The 25633-nt window shown below is 39.7% G+C and overlaps 1 protein-coding gene across 1 annotated transcript in view; it reads right to left on the reverse strand.

Annotated features, from left to right (window-relative positions):
• Nucleotides 1–25633, reverse strand: part of LOC133559178 (signal-induced proliferation-associated 1-like protein 2) — a 211782-nt gene that overhangs the window by 34019 nt on the left and 152130 nt on the right. The window contains 7 exon segments of the mRNA XM_061910660.1: nucleotides 1045–1098; nucleotides 4610–4879; nucleotides 11397–11770; nucleotides 13803–13891; nucleotides 13984–14087; nucleotides 16434–16580; nucleotides 20243–20497. Coding sequence (XP_061766644.1) covers nucleotides 1045–1098; nucleotides 4610–4879; nucleotides 11397–11770; nucleotides 13803–13891; nucleotides 13984–14087; nucleotides 16434–16580; nucleotides 20243–20497 — 1293 coding nt within the window.

Raw genomic sequence — 25633 nt, forward strand, 5'->3', positions numbered from 1 at the left:
GGACCGACATTCAAAATGCTTTTCTATACCGAGGGCTGGGATGTGACCAGGCATAGAGCTCAGCTTTAAGTGAGCAGCCAGTGAGGATGACACATGTTGGCATTGCTCTTGGCACTGCCGATGGCAGAGTGTCAGTTGGCTAGAACTGGCTGCAATTCTGAAACCTAGAAACACTTGCGTGAAGAGCTGCACAGTGGCAGGTTAATCACACCTTTTTAATGATGCGTTTATAGCTTAAAGGTTAGATTATTCCGGGCAGTAAAGTAACTTTGCACTAAAATAGCAAGAACATTTTCTTGTTTTCAGTTTTGTCCCACTTAATTTGAGCCCCCTGCAGATTTACTGAGGACATTCGTCTGCAGAAATATGTGGTTAATTGCTTCTTTTTTTTTTTTTTTACGTTTGTGAAGCGTTGATTTAGTGAGCATAACTGCTTCAAATACATTCTCATGATGCGGCTACTTATCCGAAATAATAATCATAACAGGAGAAAAAGTGTTCATATCAGGCCCCCAGTGGATCAGAGAATGAAATAATTCATTAAATTAAAAGTAGCATTTTGTCATTCTATCCACGACAGCACAGTTTCTGATAAAGTATTCAAACCTGTGTCCTCTGCAGTAAACATTTTCCCTGATATTTGATTTACCAGCATTATGCATGTTCACAAATAACCACTAAAGACAAAGCTGATTTTTAGGAGGATATGTGGGTAGCTGAGCTAAAACCAATTCTCACTTTGTTTGCAGGATATACGCTTGACTAACTGATTATTATTCTTCAGCTAGAACCTCACAGCATCTTGGCTAGAGGGCTGACACGAGGACGTTTGGGGTGAGTAGTGCACAGTAACATTATTCTGCCGCAGAAATGTCATAGCCGCTGATGCACAGCTCGTTAACCCCCATTCAGTGCAAGCAACCATCTAGGGGGAGTGATGTGGTGGTCTGGGAAAATAGGAAGGGTATGTGTAATGTATGTGAGTGTGTACGGTGGAGGGTCACAAAGGTTCAGAGCAGGGGTTGATTTCCATTGATTGTATACCTTGCACGCTCAGACAGCATTTTGAGAAGGAGTGCTAACAAGCTCTCTGCTCCTCTGGAACAAGGGAGAGTTAGTGAAAGAGAAAAAAAGGTGTTAAGCGCACTGTTACACACAATGAATGGTGTTAGAGCAGAGAGGGGACTTTTTTGGTAAAGGATCATGAGAAACTTCATTATGTTAGAACAATATCAGCGAAGAATATTACGCCATTCATCATGAGACAGGCTTATGTAAGCTAAAATAAATAACAAACAACCCGATGGGAAGGATAACTGAATTACAGGGCTTTTTCATAAGTCAGCAGAAGATGAATTCAGCATATGTGATCAATCAACGAGCCCTTAAGAACCACATTTCACAGACTAAATTAAATTATTTAAACACCGAAGCAAAGTTTTAATACATCGTCTCTTTTGAAATGAGCCCCTGCCCCTTAAACGTAGGGATGCATTCAAAAACTCGGTAATAGTGTGCAGTGCAAATAACATATGATATTTTAATTTTTCTCAATTATTACAAGACTCTTGCATATGGGCTCAACTAGGGAACACTGTTGTAAGAGTAGTCTAACATCGGCACAACGGTGTATAATCCATTACTGATGGGACTGTGCACTGAGGGCCTGATCTACTAAAATCCAAAAGACACATGCTAAACAGTAAAAGTAAATTAAGTAAAAACGTATTATTAGTGGACGCGTTGCGAGTGAGCTCCTGGGGCTGCGTGTATAAAGTGGCTTGACGGCCCTATTTAAGGATTTTGCATGAACCATACAAGCTGAGGCATTGTAGACACTCCACATTCATGACATCATATGTTCTGACGGTCCAACCTGTGCTGTTTGGTTATGTTTTACAATATGCAATACGCAAATATAATATGAACCATATTTTCTGGGCTATATGCAGTCGTGGTCAAAAATTCACATACACTTGTGAAGGACAGAATGTCATGGCTATCTCGAGATTCCAATAATTTCTACAACTCTTATTTTTTTTGTGATTGAGTGATTGGAGCACATACTTGTTTGTGTCACAAAATGCATTCATGAAGTTTGGTTCTTTTATGAATTTATTATGGGTCTACTGAAAATGTGACCAAATCTGCTGGGTCAAAAAGTATACTTACATCAATGTTAATATTTAGTTTCATGTCCCTTGGCAAGTTACACTGCAATAAGGCGCTTTTGGTAGCCATCCACAAACTTCTGGCAAACTTCTGCTTACGTTTTTGACCACTCCTCTTGACAAAATTGGTGCAGTTCATCAAAATGTGTCGTTTTTTCTGGGAATGGACTTTTTTCTGCAGCATTGTCCACATGTTTAAGTACGGACTTTGGAAAGGTCATTCTAAAACCTTAATTCTCACCTGATTTAGCCATTCCTTTACCACTTTTGTTGTGTGTTTGGGGTCATTGTCCTGTTGGAACACCAAACTGCACCCAAGACCCAACCTCCGGGCTGATGATTTTAGGTTGTCCTGAAGAATTTAGAGGTAATCCTCCTTTTTTATTGTCCCATTTACGCTCTGTAACGCACCAGTTCCATTGGCAGCAAAAACAGGCCCACAGCAAAATACCACTACCAACATGCTTGACGGCAGGCCTGGTGTTCCTGGGATTAAAGGCCTCTCCTTTTCTCCTCCAAACATGTTGCTGGATATTGTGGCCAAACAGCTCAATTTTTGTTTCATCTGACATCACATGGACAAAGATAAGACCTTCTGGGAGGAAAGTTCTGTGGCCACTCTATCAACAAAAAAAATCAAAAGTTGTAGAAATTATTGGAAACTCAAGACAGCCATGACATTATGTTCTTTACAGATGTATGTAAACTTTTGACCATGACTGTATAAGTGTGATCTAGAGAACAGAACCTATTTTAGGCATGCCAAAGGTGTGCTCTGGGCGACAGTGTTATTCTGCATCAGCAATAGTTGTTCCATACCCGGAAACACATACTGCAAGAAGTTTTTTCATATACGACATATAATAATACTATAATATGGAAAAAAAAATGTAAGCCAACACCAAAACAAATCAACTTAATTTGTTTTAATCAGCTTCTTAAGTCATCCAGCAGCAATACAATTATGAAATAATTTTTTGGAATAGACAATATATATTTTTCTTTTTGACAGTCTTGAAATGTTGACGTTCTAATAGTTAGCGTATATTCCGCATATACATAAAGACAAACACACTAATTAGATTGCGGTCTCTCTTTTACTCATTTAATAGTTGCAATCCTCTGTGCACATACTTAATAGATCAGCTTTGCATCTGCTATCAAGTTTGCACATACTCTAATACATGCAAACTGTGAGACTTGTTCGGCATATTGTTGCCGTAGTCGTTTTTCCAAGGATGCGTCGAAAGCGATGAACACCACAAAGGTAAGATATAAAGGATTTATTAACAAAAGGGAGCTATGAAAAGAAACACTGGTGTAAAGGGAAACAAAAGACGCTAGCGTGAGAGCTAGGATATACAAAGAAACTAAGACTTGGCACGAAGGCACAAAATGGAAAACAAAACACGATTAGCATGAGAGCTAAAAATTACAGGTGGCTTAGCATATGAGGTAGCAAGAAAATACATACGGTTAAGAAGGTCGTCACTGTTGCGCGTTGGCAAATTAGGATCCGAGAATGAGTGAACAGAAAAGGCTGGCTTATAAAGGGTGGTGATTACAAGAAACAAGTGTGCGAGAACCGAGACTAGCAGGTGGAAATAATATGTAACCATGGTGACGGACCAAACAGGAAAAAAGAGGGTCAGACGGAGAATGAAAAAAAAACTGGAACAATACACAATAAAATGAGAAGATCCGAGTACGGATCTTAACACAAAACATTAATAGATCAGGCCCTTAAAGAAAATACAATCATTTTCAGTTTTTTTTGACACATTCTCGATTGCTGCTTATTTTGCTGTGATGATTGAGGCAGTTTGTTATTCACAGTGTTTAAGCACCGGAACTGATTCAAAGTATCGATTTGTCACCAGTATCGAATATAATGGCAGCGATACCCAAGCATACCTTTATATAAATATATATATATATATATATATATATATATATATATACATATATATATATATATATATATATATATATATATACATATATATATATATCGTACATACACTCACACACAATCAATGGCATCAATAGCGCAGACAGGCACTTTATTATCAGCCAGCCTGTGGGAGAACTCAGCCTCAACTAGGATGCATGCATTGATCTCCCTTTTTAATATTTCTCATGACTTTGTGTTGATCTCTGCTTGGGATCCACCAGAGATCTGATAGAGACTCAGGATGGCGGTCCCACAGAGATTTGGCTTTTCGGGAACAATCAATAACCACAGGTGACATGCGTCAAGTGTGTTATGTCTGTGGATTTTTTGAGTGTATTTATTTTGTAGCTGTCGGCCTCTATCAGGCTGAGTTTATCCACACCAGGAGGGCAATAAAGCAGGGGCACATGTATTAAAATGTTTGATGCTGCACATAATAAACTTTGACCGTTTTTTTGTCTGTCTTGTTCACAAACACACTCACCCACAATCTGAAATGTCAGGAGGTCCCTCTTTGCTGTGAGCATCAGCATCAACATTATCAGCTGTCTTCACTGGGAGATTGCCATCTGGCTGTGTGCGTGTTTGTCCGCAGGCTTCTGAGCTGGGACCCTGACCGCACTCCGGTTCTGGCCCCGGCTCTGACCCTGCACCTGAGCTGCTGGTCTGAGGAATGGTGTACACCTTGGAGAAGTCGGCGGACATACAGTATCTGGCACCACGCGCCAAGGGACTGCCAGAATGATGTGAGCCACTGACCAGACAGCAAAAAATAAAGAAAAGAAAGCAGAATGCAACTCAAAAGCCAGGCAAATGATACGTTTAAAAAGCAGACAAAAAAATGAATGCATAAATAAATATGAGATGACAAAATGATCACTTCTCAACTCTATATATGATTCAATAAATATATATTGTACTGTACATTCAATGAGTGACAACTCAAAGCATTAGCAAAGGAAAACAACACAATGAAGTTGATTGTCTATTGTATGTCAACAGTATAATAAAATAGCATACAGAGTTTTTTGTTATGTTTGTTTCTGACTGATGGCATGCAAGATGCAGTTCTCCCGTCCAAAGGCAAAACCTAGTAACTCACTTCTACCTGATTTTGAGAAAACAAAGGAAAACCAATCTATTTTGATGCTGTCTTACAAAGATCTACAAAGTCATCAAACGTATGGATGTTTTCCTGAGCTTTCATTTTCTTGCCGATTGAGCCATGGATTGAATCTGCTCTCATGAACGTGGGCCCTTTCTCCAGATATTTTATCACAATCTCGGGTGGGCCCCATTCTGTGTTTGCACATTGGGCAAGAGCCGTGTACAGCGTCCAGTTTTTATTTTGACCTCCACAGTTATCTGCCCAAAAGAGTATGCAAGGGGAAGACTCAAGAACAATACATTTAATGAAGGTGCTTGCAACGTCCTGGGCCAATCTTACAAATATCCCCTCGTGCCATAATATCACATAATCAGGTTGACCGTCGGCCCCCATTCGTGCAAATGTCTCAGTAAAGACAATAAGGCGACTGACAAAGAAGCTCCGATTGGTCCCTTGAGATACTAGGTTTTCTGTTGTATCTACGCAGTTATGTGGTAGTTGCTAGGTCCTGCCATGCGCCAAACATCTTACTTACGGAGCAAATTACAATATTGCATACACTAATGTAAAGCATATCACCTAGGAACTCCAAAATTATTAGCAGCTCAGTTTTGACCAAAATTGAGTTACCGGGTTTTGCCTTTGGACGGGAGATTTGTCACAGGACATAACATGATTAAGATTAAGATTAAAAGAGTTTTCAGGCAATGCTTCAATTCATAAAACTGGGTAGATCTACAAAATAGCACAAGGTTTCCTATTGAATACATTTAATAGTGTGTGTGTTATCTTCATTATCTCCAGGCCGGGAAATATTCAGTTTGAAGTAGCAGAGAGCAGATTTCATTCTAAATGACAAAGTAAAATGTAAAATTGGATCTTTGGGCTTTAAAAAAGACATCTGTTGTACTGAGTATAGGATTTAAAGGGTTGATCAGAGTCTTCTGGTCAACTTAACACTCAAAGTTGGCATGACTTGGCAGCACTCCATGCCCCACTTACATATTCATGACCATCTGGGCCACACCCTGCTAAATGTACTCCTGCTGCTGCACTCTTGGTGTAAATGACACTGGTGTCAAAAACAATTACATGAAAATGATGGGAAGCATCAGGGTGGTCTGGGTGATGGCATAGCCCCTTTTTGTAAGAGTTCCAACAAGGTCCATTGATTTGAGCAAATTGTATGGACATAATAATGCATGGCATAAACAAATAAGACCGTTTTTTCTATTCCATGGAGACTGTGACCATTCGGTTGTGGACCAAGACTTCTTCACACATTCTTTGTTCCCAGATGGCCACCAGACTGGTGAGGGGCACTTGGATGGGAATGTGATGAAGACCCCCCATGTTGCTACAGCCTGACAACATGCTCCATTCAGAAGTGCCGACACAGCTGGATGAGTTAGGTTGAGGGTTGAGGGTAAGAGAGCACGACCGGGTGAAAAGTTCAAGCATACCCAGAAAATATTCCTTTGTGCATGTGTTAACGAAATGAACCAATCAATGTACCATATAAAACTGTAAATATAACATTGGGTTGTGCTGCAAACCATAAACCAGTGGTTCTCAAATGGGGGTATGCGTACCCCTGGGGGTACTTGAAGGTATGGCAAGGGGTACGTGAGATTTTTTTTTAAATATTCTAAAAATAGCAAAAATTCTAAAATCCTTTATAAATATATTTATTGAATAATACTTCAACAAAATATGAATGTAAGTTCATAAACTGTGAAAATAAATGCAACAATGCAATATTCCGTGTTGACAGCTAGATTTTTTGTGGACATGTTCCACAAATATTGATGTTAAAGATTTCTTGTTTTGTGAAATTTTTTGGGGAATTAAATTCATGAATCCAGATGGATCTCTATTACAATCCCCAAAGAGGGCACTTTAAGTTGATGATTACTTCTATGTGTAGAAATATTTATTTATAATTGAATCACTTGTTTATTTTTTATCTTTTTTTCCAAATAATTCAAGAATGACCACTACAAAAGAGCAATATTTTGCACTGTTATACAATTTAATAAATCAGAAACTGATGACATAGTGCTGTATTTTACTTCTTTATCTCTTTTTTTCAACCAAAAATGCTTTGCTCTGATTAGGGGGGTACTTAAATAAAAAAAAATGTTCACAGGGGGTACATCACTGAAAAAAAGTTGAGAACCACTGGCATAAACCAATGAATCGAGTGTGTTTTATCCCAGTGGGAAAATCAATAATGTGACAAAAATGACTGGAAAACCCCCACAATGGAGCCAAGTAAATGCTCAGAGACAGAGGAAAAATATCAAATAAATGTTTTTCCTGTACTTGTTCCTCCTTTGCCTGTGATATCTTACTTTGAGGCAATTTCAATACAAATGCGGATATTTTAAAAACCCATACAAGTATATGAATGTTGTTCTCTTCTCCACATGCAAAAACATACAGCTGGTTTTCTTTCCTTAAAAGCAAAGCACTTGGAAAACTCAGGTTTGTGTGTGGAAAGGTAAAAAGGGGCTTTTTGGCTTGTGTCATAAGTAATGTGCAATATTATATCATGTTTAAACCTCATTTACCAAGATAACACAAGGAAATTGACCTTTGACTGTCATTTTTTTGTGTGTGGTGATGGACATGCTTGTGGGCGCCCTACAATACGCAATAAAAAATAAAATAAAAACATAAATTTGGGTTTTTGTACTCTGTGTAAGTCAGAATCCAAAATAGAAACAGATTTATTCGCCATGTATTTTTAAGTCAATGCATTTGACTTGGTGGACTGTACTGTGTTTGTTCAAAGTAATGTGTACTGATTTTATTGTACATCTGATATCTCAATACATTGATTGAGCAGTTAGGTCAGCTGTGGTAGCTTTGTCACGCTTTTGAATTGGACAAAATAGTGAATGTGTTTTTTTATGTGGATAAAGATTGTTTTACTACTCCATTTGTGTGGATGTCTTTTTTTTGCACCAGAGTGGGAAAAATTTGCATTTTTGAAAGTATCCGTGTTCGTGTGGATATGGACTTTGACCAGTATGGAAAGTCTGTCGGAAAAATCTCACCATAGAACAGCAATGATGCAACAATTATGCTAAAAGTAACGCTCCACAAGGTGCCATGATGCCCTGGCAATCAATGGCATAATAAACGTATACAATTTTGTAATGCTAGGTCATAGTTATGTTCATATTTTAAATATTTATGCTCAGTAACAAAACTTGACATATGAAAATGGTACCTCTGAGTTAATTCGAACAAACTGACTTAAATTTCATTGTCAAATGGTTTATTAGATCTCTACTGCTATGCTGTATAACTACTCCTTGACTGTATTTTCTTCCAAATGTAAGTTGGAGCGCATGAGAGAATTCAGAGACATGTCTAGTGGTTAGCATATTGGCCTAACAGTCAGTAAATCAACAGAAACTCCCCCTCAGCATTTCTGTGTGTCGTTTGATTGTTCTCCTCGTGCATACCGTCAGGGTTCCTCCCGCTGTCAAAAAACCTGCATCTTTGGCTAATTGGTGACTCAAAATTGTCCAAAAGTGGGATTGTGAGTGTGAATGGTTGTCTATATACTGCCCTGAAAAATGTGACTATGAACTACCACTCAATTTTAGCAAGCAAGTGCCGAATAAAATTTTCACTCACAATTTGGTAAAACAAGAAGTCCAAAGTTATTGCACAGCTGAGATCAGGCACCCTGCCATTATATTTCATAATTATCATGGGGTATCAGGTCTGTTTACAGGCATCCATGAACAGGGCTCTCCAGTCTTCTCTGTTGTTCGTTATATGTATGAGTTCTATATTATTTATCTCTTTTGTCCGTTATATGTATGAGTTCTATATTATTGATATTTCCGATAACATTTCTTAGGGTGTTGATATATGTTGTTCATTGTTGACCTGGAGCTTTCTTTCTTACTACTTTTCCTGTAAACATCAGTTTTTCTAAGCCGTATTTTCGATTGATATGTCCGAGGAATTCCAGCTACCTATTTTGAATCGTTGCAATGAGCGATCATCATATTTTTGCGCTTGCCAATATCTCTTTATTACTTTTCTTTACAAAGGGGAACATTATCACAATTTCAGAAGGGTTAAAACCAATAAAAATCAGTTCCCAGCGGCTTATTTCATTTTTCGAAGTTTTTTTCAAAATTTTACCCATCATGGAATATCCCGAAAAAAAGGCTTTAAAGTGCCTGATTTTCGCTATCTGTAAATCCAGCCGTCCATATTCCTGTGACGTCACTGCGTGACGCCAATACAAACAAACATGGCAGATAGAACTGAAAGATATAGCGACATTAGCTCGGTTTCAGACTCGGATTTCAGCGGCTTAAGCGATTCAACAGATTACGCATGTATTGAAACGGATGGTTGGAGTGTGGAGGCAGATAGCGAAAATGAAATTTAAGAAGAAACTGAAGCTATAGAGCCATATTACGACGGACAAAGAACGCGGACGAATTCCGCGATCGCATTCTAACCAACGATTGCATCTTTTGACCACTGGAGCAACTTAAATCCGTCGATTGGTAAGTGTTTGTTTGGCATTAAATGTGGGTGGGGGTAAAGGCTGGATGCAAATATAGCTACAAATGTACATACAGCTAGCCTAAATAACATGTTAACATCGATTAGCTGGCAGTCATGCCGTGACCAAATGTCTGATTAGCACATAAGTCAATAACAGCAACAAAACTCACCTTTGTGATTTCGTTGACTTTATCGTTGGAAATGCATCTGCTTTGAGTGTCGCAGGATATCCACACATCTCTGTGGTAGCATCGCAATCGTCGGTAAAATGTGCAGAACAAACGAGGGACTTTCGCATCTTTTGACACCGGTGCAACTTGAATCCCTCGATTGGTTTTTTTGTTTGGCATTAAATGTGGGTGGAGGGAAAGGCTGGATGCAAATATAGCTACAAATGAGGCATATTGATGCAATATGTACATACAGCTAGTCTAAATAGCATGTTAACATCGATTAGCATACCGTGCTAATCGATGCACACTCCACGTAAAACAACTTGAATCTGTCCCTGATCGTGTTGTTACACCCTCCGACAACACACCGACGAGGCATAATGTCTCCAAGGTACGGAAAACAGTCGCAAAAACGGAAAATAACAGAGCTGATTTGACTTGGGGTGTGTAATGTGTTTTGACAAAATGGCGGATTGCTTCCCGTTGTAACGTCACAGGTGAAAGGTCATTGCTCCGACAGCGAACAATTGAAAGGCGTTTAAATCGCCAAATTCACCCTATTAGAGTTCAGAAATCGGTTAAAAAGACATATGGTCTTTTTTCTGCAACATTAAGGTATATATTGTGACACTTACATAGGTCTGGTGATAATGTTCCCCTTTAAGCCATGATATTTGGAGTATTTTTCTGAAGAACCACATTTAAGTTGCCTCTAATTTTCTCAGTTTTTGATTATTTAAAGTCTGGCATTCTCAGCAGTAAAGTAGGACACAACATACATACGTTTTGAGGACTGAGTTTGGAGTCAATTGAGATGTTTCTATTTTTAAATATAAGACTAATTGTTTTTAAAACTGTCTTTTGACGTGGCAATCTGTTTATCTCTTTTTCACATCTACCATCAGAAGTTACTGCGACGCCGATGTATTCCAATTGATCCACTTGTTTTATAACCTTGTTGTTGCATGTGATGTTACATGCAGGTGGAGGTGGTTTCTTGGAAACTGTCATGCATTCGGTTTTGTTGCTTCACTGTGGGCTACTACTTTGTTCAGGATGTTTTGTAGTTTTTCTTCAGTCTCCCAATAGCACAGTGTCATCTGCATGTCTGAGGTTGTTAACATTATTTCCTCCAACTTTTATACCATCTTAATGATTGATGTTGCATAAGATCATTTCACTGTAGATCAGGAGATAGTTCAAAACCTTGTCGAACACCCCTTTCAATGGCTTTGAATTGATTGCCATTATGTTTAGGCTATCATTTTGTCCCTTTATGTACTTCTCATGGTCAAGAAAAGTATAGAGATGCTTAGGACTCACTTGCTGTGCATTGCTTTGTAATGTTTGGTTACCATATGCATAGAAACACATGGTGCAAGAAAACAAGGGAAGCCAGCCCTAAAAATAATCATCTTAAATACGGTTCACGGCATGTGTGATACCTTGAGTGTGAAGAGATCTCGCTCAAGTCTCCGATGCTGCCATCTGTCACGTTGCTGGCCATTAATGCTGAAGCGTAACCCTGCGGCAGGTATGGTTTTCCGTGATCCTCTTCTGATGGCATGTCCTCGTGGTGCTCTGATACCCAGGCATTACCCTGCTCCCCCATCCTGCTCTGTATCAATACCCGAGTCCCCGGGACCATGCAAGGATTGGTGTCGATGCCACTGTCCGTGGAGGCCCCTTTGATGTAAGTAAGACCCAACATCTCTGGGTCCATCAAGTCTCCTGAGCCAAAGTGCTTATCATCACTGTTGCTAGAGGCATTGCTTGACAGAGTGTTGCTACTCGAGTGGCTTGAGTTCTTATCGCCCATCTAGGACAATGAGAGAAACAGAAAGGTGTATCAGACAAGGTCAAACAGCCACTGCAAAAAATCATACAGGTGTTAACTGGTACCAAATAGGAGGTTACATTTGTCACCAACCTCCTTTAAAGAACTTTGCTCGCAGTAAGAAGTCATAGTTTGGTACAGTATGTCAATGGATGTTCCCATTCAGCAGGGTCACTCTATTCTCCGGACATTCAATCCATCGCAACTGGACTGTTCAGTTTGTCTTAACAGACATTTTGCCTCTCATCTGAGCAGGCTTTAATGGTTCATGGTCATAGACTTAAATTGGTCAGATCTAGTCTAGATGCTGTTGCCAAAGCTCAAACTATTTACCCTCCAACAGGAGGAGGACGGGCTTGTTGAAGTGAAAAAACAACTGTTAAGATGCCAGAGGGGTTGCTCGTTTGCATCTAAACAGTCGTTTTTTCACCACAATAGGGTGAAACCATCCTTGCCTGTGCACACCCTCCCTGCATAAGCATCTACACTAGATCTGACCAACCTAGGTCTATGAATATGAACTGATTACGCCTGCTCTGATGAGAGGAGAAACATCTTTTAAGACAAACTGGACAGTCCAGTTGTGATCGATTGAATGCCCTGAGAATCACAGTTTGTAGTAATGTTGTCAACACCACCTCTCAACTCAGACCCACACAGTCACCCCACTTATTTATTTGTACAAGTCAAATGTCAATCAATCAATTAATCTCAAAGTGCTTTAAAAACTCACGACAACATCCCCTGATCTAAACCAACATTTGGTCAAGAAAAAACTCAAAAGACCCCAGCTAAGGAAAAATAAGAAACCTTGAGAAGGGACCGCAGATCTTCAGTCCAAAGGCAAAACCTAGTAACTCACTTCTAGCTGATTTTGAGAAAACAAAGGAAAACCAATGTATCTTGATGCTGTCTCACAAAGATCTACAAAGTCATCAAACGTATAGATGTTTTCTTGAGCTTTCATTTTCTTGCCGATTGAGCAATGGATTGAATCTGCTCTCATGAACGTGTGCCCTTTCTCCAGATATTATATCACAATCTCGGGTGGGCCCCATTCTGCGTTACTAGGTTTTTCTGTTGTTCTACGCGGTTATGTGTTAGTTGCTAGGTCCTGCCATGCACGTAACAGCTTACTTACAGAACAAATTACAATATCGCATACACTAATGGAAAGCATATCACCTAGGAACTCCAACATTATTATCAGCTCAGTTTTGACCAAAATTGAGTTACTGGGTTTTGCCTTTGGATGGGAGAGATGTAGCGACAACGCTTCCACGGTGATTGGCTACAATGGATGTCAAGTGGGTATAATTATTGAAATGTTAAATTAATAGATAATGTGGCAGACCAGTCTATCAGGAAGCAAACAGATCGAAAATATAAATGTAACTGTTCATGTGAGCATTTTAAACCAAAATCGTCACCCATCATATTTTCTTCAGCATGCTTGTTAAGGCAATTGTAAAGTAATGGCGGCGAATTAAATTCACATCACATTTTATCAAAAAGAGCTACACTTATTTTGAATAATAAGCCCTGTGTATTAGGTGCACAATGCACAATGCGAAGAAAATGGTTTAAATGTTCATCTTTTGTTGATATGACACCAAATGAAAGCCTTGGATGCCGTTAATGCATCTGCTATTGGCATCGACGTAAAACGCAAAGAAGGAACAAGGGACTGAGTTTGAAGAAAATACACTGCAGATAGAAAGGCTGAGGTGTTGAATGTATTCAAGCTTCTGGAAAAATGTGTCTGAGCGAAGAGTGAGACATTGAAAAAAAAGTGATAAGATGGCACACCTGTGAACAAGCTGATGAGGAGAAAGTAATGAATGTAAAGCTTGAGGGGACAACATGAGGGTGGCCAGCAAAATAGAGCCGTTGCAAAGCCTCTAATCAAGGACATGCTCACATTCACTTTTGAGTCTGATAAGAGGTGAAAGGATGCATTGTCCAAAAATCTTGTCCACTAATATTAAATCAAAAGAAACATTTGAACTTTTACCCTAGAAAGCCTGTTGGGTGAGTCTTTGCTTCCTTCTCGCTGCTTCAATGGGTTCAGAATCTTAGTGCATGGGATGTGCCACTTGGCCTCTGCAGGTCATCAAGGAGTACACACAGGCGTATATAAAAATGAAATCTGTAGAGATTACATCCTGTTTAATGGGGTGGGATGAAGGACTCACCGGCCGACCTGGTCCTCTCCAGTGTGGGCTCTCTCTCCCTGTGGATGTCTCCATCACCCCCTTGGATGTCTCCTGCATGCTCATGGAGGATTGGAGAGGGACATCTGTAGAGAAATTATGAGCAAGGACATGTTGAGAAGTGTATTCCACAAGGAGAAAAGATAGATTTTTCCGCAGATCGAAGGCAATTAGCGTGTAATCACTATGGCTAAAATACTCGAGAAGCACACTAAAGACTATTTAGGTGACTTAGCTTTCCAGAAAGTAGCTTGCTTTTGAGAAAAAGAGGATATCATTTTTCCAACTTGCTTCTAATGGAAGTTGCTAGAGATAATAAGGGTTCTATCTTCTAGGTGGAGGTCTGAGTGCCTAAACTTTCAAAGCGACTGTAGTTGAAGATCTATGGTCTATTCCGGGGTTCGGCAACCCACAGCTCTAGAGCCGTATGTGGCTCTCTCGCGCCACCTTAGCGGCTCCTTGGGGCTTTTTTAAATGTATGAAAATGAAAAAAGGTGGGGAAAAATATATTTTTTGTTTTAATATGGTTTCCTGTTGGAGGACAAAGTTAAAGTTAAAGTACTTTAAAAAGTAAAGTTAAAGTAAAGTTAAAGTACCAATGATTGTCACACACATACTAGATGTGGCAAAATTATTCTCTGCATTTGACACATCACCCTTGATCACCTCCTAGGAGGTGAGGGGGACAGTGGGCAGCAGCAGTGCCACGCCCGGGAATCATTTATGGTGATTTAACCCCCAATTCCAACCCTTAATGCTGAGTGCCATGCAGGGAGGTAAAGGGTCCCATTTTTATAGTCTTTGGTATGACACGGCCGGGATTTGAACTCACGACCTACCTATCTCAGGATGACACTCTAACCACTAGGCCACTGAGCAGGTCATGACACAAACCTCCCTAATTGTTACAAATTCCACTGTTTATATTAAACATGCTTCAATGATGAGAGTTTTGTCCTACTAATTTTGGCGGTCCTTGAACTCACCGTAGTTGGTTTACATGTACAACTTTCTCCAACATTGCCACAGAAAGACGTGTTTAATGCCACGTTCGAAATAAACTCAAACTCAAACTCCTTCGTCTCATTTTGTCCACCAAACTTTTTATGCTGTATGTGAATGCACAAGGATTAGCTTTGCTGATGTTATTGACATGTGTGGAGTGCTATTCAGGCATACTTGGTCACTGCATGACTGCAAGCTAATCGATGCCAAAATGCTATTTCGGCTAGCTGGATGTACATATTGCATCATTATACCTCATTTAATTTCCTTTACTTATGTCCTCTGTGTATTTAATTTATATTTGCATGTCTCATGGCACATTATCTGTATGTAATATAGGCTGCATTTCTGATAGTTGTTTGTGTGCCATTATAGACCACAGCAAACGATACCCAGCTTGCAAAGATTGTAATAAATCCATACAGCCTGCAGTTTCCTTTAACTTGTTCACACACATCTATATCTTTGGCCATTCACTACCGGTAACTTCCTGAAGTTTTCTCACCCTCTGAGATAACTTGCAGATTAATTTTGGTCAAATATGACTCTTTTAAAATTTTGGGTTGACAAACCCTGGTCTAGTCAATAGGTCTTGTTCTTTTCTGCATGATGTCGGCTTTGACAGACCGCAGCGATATGGATCCTTGCAAAGTTTAAGGCACGTTTGAGAGTGCTGACAGAAGAATACCAGAGCAAACCTTATTGTCATGGTCAGTAACCTTTGATAGACAGATATTGGTCTCTGGTGTATTCTGCTCTTTCGCCAGTCTCAGGGTGAAAGCTGTTAGGGCCAAGTATTGTACACTACACAATTTCCAGCAAACAATGATAAGTGATGTCAATAAACCTCAAAGTCTTATCCAAATTGTACATTTTGGAAATATTTATTTCATTGAAATCATTTTCAAACCAGACATAGCCCTGTCTAGCTTTGTTGGCCAAATTTCAGCTACAGTCAGTAATTCTGTAGAATGGTTTGTTGTTTCATTGTGAGTGTGTTCTGAGAACCGAGGCAGAAAAGGGTATTACAAAAAAAAACTTTTGGCCAAAAGGCTTTAAAACCTAATTGATGATTTCTCTTTCATAGAAAGGGATTATTTAAAAAAAAAAAAGTAGTAATACATATAAGTGATCAAACTAAATCGAGCCTACTTTGGCCAGTTTGTCACAACACAATATCAATGGGCAAAACAATTGCTATCTTGACTTTTCAGTGTATGTTTGATCATCATGTTCCATTTTCCCCAGTATCTTGGCCGCAGTGGTCAAAGAAGCAACATTTAATGCACACAATCAGGGAAATGTCAAGGAAATATTGAATGGATAGAGAGTCAAACATAACCCATGTCCCTGTCCTTAATTACTAATGTAGACTGAATTTACAGTGTCTGCCTTCATAATCCTTTTAAGAATAAACTACCACACACCCATCATATCCAGGCTGTTGGGACCAGGAGCTGCTGCCACAGGGTCCTGGATCACTGGAGGAGGATTGATTACTAGGTGAGCTTCTGTAATGCTGTTCTCCCTTGTTACAGGAAGTAACCTGGGGATTCTCCATGTCCTGCATCATTCTGCAGACAGAAAGGTTAAACAAATATAGTAGACATTGTCATAACATGAGTTTGAAAGTGAAAAAAATTAAGTCTAAATCAAAGTTGGGAGGAGAGTTGGGTGAAAAATTAAAGGGGAATTGCACTTTTTCTTTAATTTTGGAAAAATAGCTTTTTGTGTCGACCTGCCCCATTCCAGGTCCTAAATTGGCTGTCAAAGTGTCCCAACTTGTTAGATTACCTTCCCAGATGTCTCATATCCAGGTGAGATTCATGATTTATGATCACGAATAAACTTACAGGAAGCCGGGAAGAAAGAAAGCAGCCGACCACACTATGATGTAAACATAGGGAGACATGGAGTGATTACGTCGCCGCTATAAATAGTTTGTCCGTGTAAGCGCTTAAACTAACAATATCATTAATACTTGGTCAATAACAAAGCCACAAAATCTAAATTGAGCATTGTTGGCGCTTTTTGAATCGTTATTTATCGAATTTAATGGGTGGAATTTTGGAGCTCCCATTTATTCACTTTTATTCAACTTTTTATTTTTGCTAATTTAATATTTAGAATATGTTGTCATGTCTTTCAAAAGTATTGTGAACGACGGGCAAAATTCCAAAAAAGTGCAGTTCCCCTACAAAGGAAATATTCAATCAGACAACACCTCTGTGGCTAAATGTTCAAGTAACACTCTTTGCAATGCATTTTAGTTTGAGTCAATAATATAATATAGTTTACACATATTGATTATAAGTTTGCCCTTGGTTAAGTACTTAAAATACATGTGTCTATAGACGTTCTAATTAATCTTGGTCATTGTATGCTCAGGTTAGTCAATTGATCACAACTGGGCTCTTCAGTCAAAGACGTTTCAGCTCTCATCCGAGCAGGCTTTATCAGTTCATGCTTATGATCTTAGTTCGGACTAGATCTGACCAATGCTGAGAATTAAAAGATATGTCTTAGAAAAATAATAATTGGCATTCTAATTGACCTGGAATTCCAAATTGCCTATAGTCGTGAATATGAGTACCGGTATGTCTACTTGTCTGTACAATATGTGCAATTGTGTGGTTACTAGCTCAAGGTGTACCCACCTCACGCCCAAAGTCGGCTGGATAAGCTCCAGCTCACCCTAATTAAGAAAAGCGGTATTGAAATGCACGACAAAAGGCGCAGTGGTCTGCACAGAAGGTGCAATATATCATAACCTGGATTTTGGATATACAGTATATTGATGTAATGTAAAAAATATATCTGCTCCATGTCAACATGAAATAAAAACTGTTTTGTTTTTAATTTGCAGAGGTGCACTTTTTTATCGATCGATTTCTATTTTGATTTAATTCCTATATTTATTTTGCGATATTTCTCCTCTGTCACTACTCCCCCTGGACTTCCTCATATAGAGTAAAACACACTCTTTGTTTTTGCAGTAATTGGATGAGAGGAGCTGATTTGTGTCAGTGTCCCCATCACCTCCTCTCCAGCGATGCGCAGAGAGCGTGGAGTAGGAGGCATACATTCAGAGAAAGAAAGAATTGAAAAATGGAGTGCTCCCACTGACAGGAACTCTGATTAAGCAGAGGAGGCGGTCGTTGTCCCAGTACAGTGAGAGCAGGCAAAACCACAGGGGGTCATTGTGACACTGTGGAAAGGTTATCATGACTGTAGGGGTTTCAAGAGGATGAACAAATCAGTGCTTTACATGGCTGGATGGAGATGTCCAAAAGAGACCGTCTAAAAACAGAGCGGGACTCTTTCATCAAAGAGGGATGAAAGAAAAGCACTAAATTCATTGGACTAAAAGGCTTCATTTATATTTATGCAAATATAAAAACAAAAGCATTGTATACTTTTTTTCATGAATCTAAAAAGGTTGAGAGTTCAAAGATACACCTCAATGGATTACATCTTTGGGGTTATGGTGTTTAACTAAAAGCAATTAGGTCACTTTGGTTTATTTCCTTTAAATCCCTCGACTATGCTTTGAGCTTATTGCTTGCTTTTATTGTTTTGATGATGCCATCCCAAAACAGGCTAAACGGTCATCATTTTTCAAAATAAAGTTTAGTCAAACAAGTGAGATTTCTTGTTTGACCCATGTTACAGTTTAAAACAACATCTGTGAGATTTCTTGTTTGACCCATGTTACAGTTTAAAATTACATTTTTATTGATCAGCATATTCCACAACACGACCTTGTGAGATCTTAGTTCAGTCAGTGTCAGAAACTTTTTGAGATGCCTTGTCTTTTTCTCTGCTTTTTTTACACAGAAAAGCAATAAAAGCAAAGAAGAAATAAGAATAATCACTGAAAATGATGTAAAAATATTTTCACATTAGGGATGCTCAAAACAAAATCCATCCCGATTTGTACTGTCATGTGCTAATTTTTTTTAAATATACTGTAAATTGGTAATCACAAAGGTCCAAAAAAGCTACCATTTTACACAAAGACTCACATTGCGCCCTCCCTAACATAGAGGTTGACACTTTCTTCTTTTGCTCTACGACCCGGCGAGCCCAGTGGGGTCAACTCACCCTGGCCACAACTCACTCTAACCACTAGGCCACTGAGCAAAGGTGTAACTCTGACAAACTAGAAAATATGCGTGTAAAAAACAAAACATTGTAGATTCACATTTTTGCCAAATTGTGCAGCCCTACGTCATATTCTGTGGGTCTACATTTTACATTGGTTATAATGGTTAAATTAGATTAGAGTCCATGGTTCTCGCCCGCAAAAAGGGTGGAATGCCATCTCCGGGTTGGGGAGGAGACCCTGCCCCAAGTGGAGGAGTTCAAGTACCTAGGAGTCTTGTTCACGAATGAGGGAAGAGTGGATCGTGAGATCGACAGGCGGATCGGTGCGGTGTCTTCAGTAATGCGGACGTTGTATCGATCCGTTGTGGTGAAGAAGGAGCTGAGCCGGAAGGCAAAGCTCTCAATTTACCGGTCGATCTACGTTCCCATCCTCACCTATGGTCATGAGCTTTGGGTCATGACTGAAAGGATAAGATCACGGGTACAAGCGGCTGAAATGAGTTTCCTCCGCCGGGTGGCGGGGTTCTCCCTTGGAGATAGGGTGAGAAGCTCTGCCATCCAGGAGGAACTCAAAGTAAAGCCGCTGCTCCTCCAAATGGAGAGGAGCCAGATGAGGTGGCTCGGGCATCTGGTCAGGATGCCACCCGAAGGCCTCCCTAGGGAGGTGTTTAGGGCACGTCCAACCGGTAGGAGGCCACGGGGAAGACCCAGGACACGTTGGGAAGACTATGTCTCCCGGCTGGCCTGGGAACGCCTCGGGATCCCCCGGGAAGAGCTAGACGAAGTGGCTGGGGAGAGGGAAGTCTGGGCTTCCCTGCTTAGGCTGCTGCCCCCGCGACCCGACCTCGGATAAGCGGAAGATGATGGATGGATTACATATGGACAAAATTACAACTATGTACATCATCAAATGCATCATCCAACTTGTGAATCAAAAACCTTCAATGTCTCAAGATGCAACACTTAACCATACACATGGTATATATATATATATATATATATATATATATATATATATATATATATATATGTAATATATATATATATATATATATAATATATATATATATATATATATATATATATATATATAAGGAACATAGCAGAGATAACTGGACATTGACTGTACCTGGCTCCGTCTGGTAACTTCCTATCAAAGGATGTGCTGCGTGGGATAGCGGCCTGATGCTGCTGCAGAATCTGCTGGCACTGGAGGCGATCTGGTCCTTGAGTAGGTGATCCTCGGGACAAAGGAGCTCCAGCAGCTGCTGGCACCCTATGCCAGGTGGTGTTCCTTCTGAAGGGTGTCTTGTACTCGCAGGGTGTACCTTCACTGTCGACTTTGTACTCCACCATGGGAATGCGGTAAAGCTCAGAGCAACCCCTAAGAAGTGATGGGGGAAGTTGAAGGCAAATGTAGTATAAAGGCAGAGAAAAGTTGACCAAAAGGTTGGAGTATATACAAACCCTGTTTCCATATGAGTTGGGAAATTGTGTTAGATGTAAATATAAACGGAATACAATGATTTGCAAATCCTTTTCAACCCATATTCAAATGAATGCACGACAAAGACCAGATATTTGATGTTCAAACTCATAAACTTTATTTATTTTTTTGTAAATAATAATAAACTTAGAATTTCATGGCTGCAACACGTGCCAAAGTAGTTGGGAAAGGGCATGTTCACCACTGTGTTACATCACCTTTTCTTTTAACAACACTCGATAAACGTTTGGGAACTGAGGAAACTAATTGTTGAAGCTTTGAAAGTGGAATTCGTTCCCATTCTTGTTTTATGTAGAGATTCAGTCGTTCAACAGTACGGGGTCTCCGCTGTCGTATTTTAAGGTTCATAATGCGCCACACATTTTCGATGGGAAACAGGTCTGGACTGCAGGCGGGCCAGGAAAGTGCCCGCACTCTTTTTTACGAAGCCACGCTGTTGTAACACATGCTGAATGTGGCTTGGCATTGTTTTGCTGAAATAAGCGGGGCGTCCATCAAAAAGACGGCGCTCAGATGGCAGCATATGTTGTTCCAAAACCTGTATGTACCTTTCAGCATTAATAGTGCCTCCACAGATGTGTAAGTTACCCATGCCTTGGGCACTATTGCACCCCCATACAATCACAGATGCTGGCTTTTGAACTTTGCGCCGATAACAGTCTGGATGGTTCGATTTCCCTTTGGTCCAGATCACACGATGTCGAATATTTCCAAAAACAATTTAAAATGTGGACTCGTCAGCCAATGGAACACTTTTCCACTTTGCATCAGTCCATATTAGATGATCTTGGGCCCAGAGAAGCCGGCGGCGTTTCTGGATGTTGTTGATAAATGGCTTTCGCTTCGCATAGTAGATTTTTAACTTGTTCTTACAGATGTAGCGACGAACTGTATTTAGTGACAGTGTTTTTCTGAAGTGTTCCTGAGCCATGTGGACAAATCCTTTAGAGATTGAAGTCGGTTTTTGATACAGTGCCATCTGAGGGATAGAAAGTCACAGGTAATCAATGTTGCTTTCCGGCCATGCCGCTTACGTGAAGTGATTTCTCCAGATTCTCTGAACCTTATGATGATATTATGGACCGTAGATGTTGAAATCTCTGAATTTCTTGCAATTGTACTTTGAGAAACGTTGTTCTTAAACTGTTTGACTATTTTCTCACGCAGTTGTGGACAAAGGGGTGTACCTCGCCCCATCCTTTCTTGTGAAAGACTGAGCATTTTTTGGGAAGCTGTGTTTATACCCAATCACGGCACCCAACCGTTACCAATTAGCCTGCACACCTGTGGGATGTTTCAAATAGGTGTTTGATGAGCATTCCTCAACTTTATCAGAACTTATTGCCACCTTTCCCAACTTCTTTGTCACGTGTTGCTGGCATCAAATCCTAAAGTTAATGATTTTTTGCAAAAAAATTTTTTTTATCAGTTTGAACATCTTATATATTATCTTTGTAGCATATTCAACTGAATATAGGTTGAAAATTATTAGCAAATCATTGTATTACGTTTATATTTACATCTAACACAATTTCCCAACTCATATGGAAACGGGGTTTGTACACATAGACAAACAAACATACATACATACTGCATGTATATAAAAGATATATATATGTATATATATATATATATATATATATATATATATATATATATATATACATACAGTACAGGCCAAAAGTTTGGACACACCTTCTCCTCATTCAATGAGTTTTCTCTATTTTCATGACTATTTACATTGTAGATTGAAGGCATCAAAACTATGAATGAACACATGTGGAGTTATGTACTTAACAAAAAAGGTGAAATAGCTGAAAACATGTTTTATATTTTTGTGTCTTCAAAATAACCGCCCTTTGCTCTGAATACTGCTTTGCACACTCTTGGCATTCTCTCGATGAGCAAGCACACCTGTGAAGTTAAAACCATTTTAGGTGACTACCTCTCAAAGCTCATCGAGAGAATACCAAGAGTGTGCAAAAAAGTAATCAGAGCAAAGAGTGGAATATAAAACATGTTTTCAGTTAAGTACATAACTCCACATGTTGTCATTCATAGCTTTGATGCCTTCAGTGACAATCTACAATGTAAATAGTCATGAAAATAAAAATAAAGAAAACACATTGAATGAGAGGTGTGTCCAAATATTTGGCCTATAAATATATATATATATATATATATATATATATATATATATATATATATATATATATATATATATATATATATATATATATATATATATATGTGTGTATGTATATATATATCCATCCATCCCATCCATTTTCTACCGCTTATTCCCTTTTGGGGTCGCGGGGGGCGCTGGCGCCTATCTCAGCTACAATCGGGCGGAGGGCGGGGTACACCCTGGACAAGTATTTATATCAATATGTGTATGTGTGTGTATATATATACACACACATATATATACACACACACACACACACACACACACACATATTGATATAAATACTTGTCCAGGGAGTACCCCGCCACCCAAAAGGGAATAAGCGGTAGAAAATGGATGGATGGATGGATATATATATATATATATATACATATATATATATATATATATATATATATATATATACATATATATATATATATATATATATATATATATATATATATATATATATATATATATATATGAGGTTGTTATGCCTAATGCATTAGCAACTTTTGTTTCTGCACAACAGAGGGTCTGCCTGTTTATGATCTAATCCACGGCCTTTGGGAAATCAATTGCAGGGAAGCTTAATTCTCTATGCATGATGTTGAACAATTAGCAAAGTACTAATAGCATTCTCACTGTGTCTATTACTGCTGAGTAGTGAAGGAGTTAAAGGAGCTGCTCTGCAAATAGGGTTGGGAAATGCAGTGAGATGGAACATGAACATTATGCTAAAAAGCTGTGCAGAGGTGAAGGTAAATTTATCTCACTATTAATACAAAACAATCAAACACTTATTAGGATGCAAATTAGTGCATTCTTCTTTGCATCCATCGTTAGAGAAATTCATTGTGGACCAAAATTACCTCCATATTTGCAGTAACTGATTAATATTAATCTATTAGATGAACAATTTGGTATTTAGCTCGCGATTCAATAACGTTTGGTACGTGGAACACTGTTTCAAATCGATGATCACAGGTAATTCAATCACAATGGTTATTGGACCCTGCTATGTCTTCATAACATATGGTTGGGAAAAGGGGGAAGTGAGTCAGGATTTGTAATCATAATGACAAAACTATTATAGAACGCTACAGGGATAATTACTAAACCAGAGGCACACATTTGTTTGCACATGTTCAGTCACAATGCACTTTACCTGTCATAATAAGCGAATCTAAGGATTTTTTCCCCACTGTCTCCATCCCATTAATGTTAACAGCAGTGAGGAGCTCCACAGTGGACCGGCCCAGGGATGATGTTTCATGCAACATTAATCTGTGAGCTTGGGCTTTGAGTGTATGCTTGGGAGGGCCTTACAGGGTGATGGGTCAGGGTTAAATAGCCTGGATGTTGTGCAAGCTCGCCAAAAGTATCTCAAGCGTGACCCTCCTGATTACACGTCCCTGCTCCTCCAAAGTCTATTTTCCAGAACCCACTGACGGGGGGAAATGGATGTGTACATTGCTGTGGTCACAAGTACAAACAGAGAGGCTTGAGGAGGTTGCACTGACTGGTTGTAAAGGAGGCAAGTAATCCATTCAAGTGAGACACTTTCATCAAACTAGGCCATGGCTGGCTGGCTGTTTACAGCTAGCATCTGACTGAGTCTGTGAGTGTTACATGATCCAACCCAAAAACTTGTACAGTTTCCTCCATTCATCCATCTCACCCATCTGGTCAATGTCTACAGCATGTCATGATGAAGTTACTGTTATTGGCATGCACAACATCCTCCTGATCTTGTGGTTTAAATAATGTATTTACTTCATGTGTAGTGTATGATGGATGACCAACGATGATTATATTTGTCTTCTTTGAAACATCTACGAGGGGGTCATATACAGGGCAAACTAATGGTTCAATACTTTTTAGTGCAAATATTAAAATAATTAACTCTTTAAATCAAGAATCTTCTTAATTTAAAACAGTGCCATCCCCGGGTGGGGGAGGAGACCCTGCCCCAAGTGGAGGAGTTCAAGTACCTAGGAGTCTTGTTCACGAGTAGGGGAAGAGTGGATCGTGAGATCGACAGGCGGATCGGTGCGGCGTCTTCAGTAATGCGGACGTTGTACCGATCCGTTGTGGTGAAGAAGGAGCTGAGCTGGAAGGCAAAGCTCTCAATTTACCTGTCGATCTACGTTCCCATCCTCACCTATGGTCATGAGCTTTGGGTCATGACCAAAAGGACAAGATCACGGGTACAAGCGGCCGAAATTAGTTTCCTCCGACGTGTGGCGGGGCTCTCCCTTAGAGATCGGGTGAGAAGCTCTGTCATCCGGGAGGAGCTCAAAGTAAAGCCACTGCTCCTCCACATAGAGAGGAGCCAGATGAGGTGGTTCGGGCATCTGGTCAGGATGCCACCCGAACGCTTCCCTAGGGTGGTGTTTAGGGCACGCCCGACCGGTAGGAGGCCACGGGGAAGACCCAGGACATGTTGGGAAGACTATGTCTCCCGGCTGGCCTGAGAACGCCTCAGGATCCCCCGGGAAGAGCTAGACGAAGTGGCTGGGGAGAGGGAAGTCTGGGCTTCCCTGCTTAGGCTGCTGCCCCCGCGACCCGACCTCGGATAAGCGGAAGAAGATGGATGGATGGATGGATTAATTTAAAACAGTATCAATTCAAAGTTCAGACACAATATGTTTATGTTCATTAAAAGACTTTGATGCACATCTAGTGTTTTCAGGACAAAACATAATTATAACAACCTCGAAAATAAATAAGCTAGCACTGCGACTACTGCTAAATTAGCACGGCAGTCATTCGGTAAAAAGTCGATTAAGGCAAGCTAGCTGCCCACAAGCTAAGGCAGAGTGACGGTTAATGCTGTT

This window comes from Nerophis ophidion, linkage group LG09 (assembly GCF_033978795.1).
Source record: "Nerophis ophidion isolate RoL-2023_Sa linkage group LG09, RoL_Noph_v1.0, whole genome shotgun sequence".
NCBI classification, from domain to species: domain Eukaryota; kingdom Metazoa; phylum Chordata; class Actinopteri; order Syngnathiformes; family Syngnathidae; genus Nerophis; species Nerophis ophidion.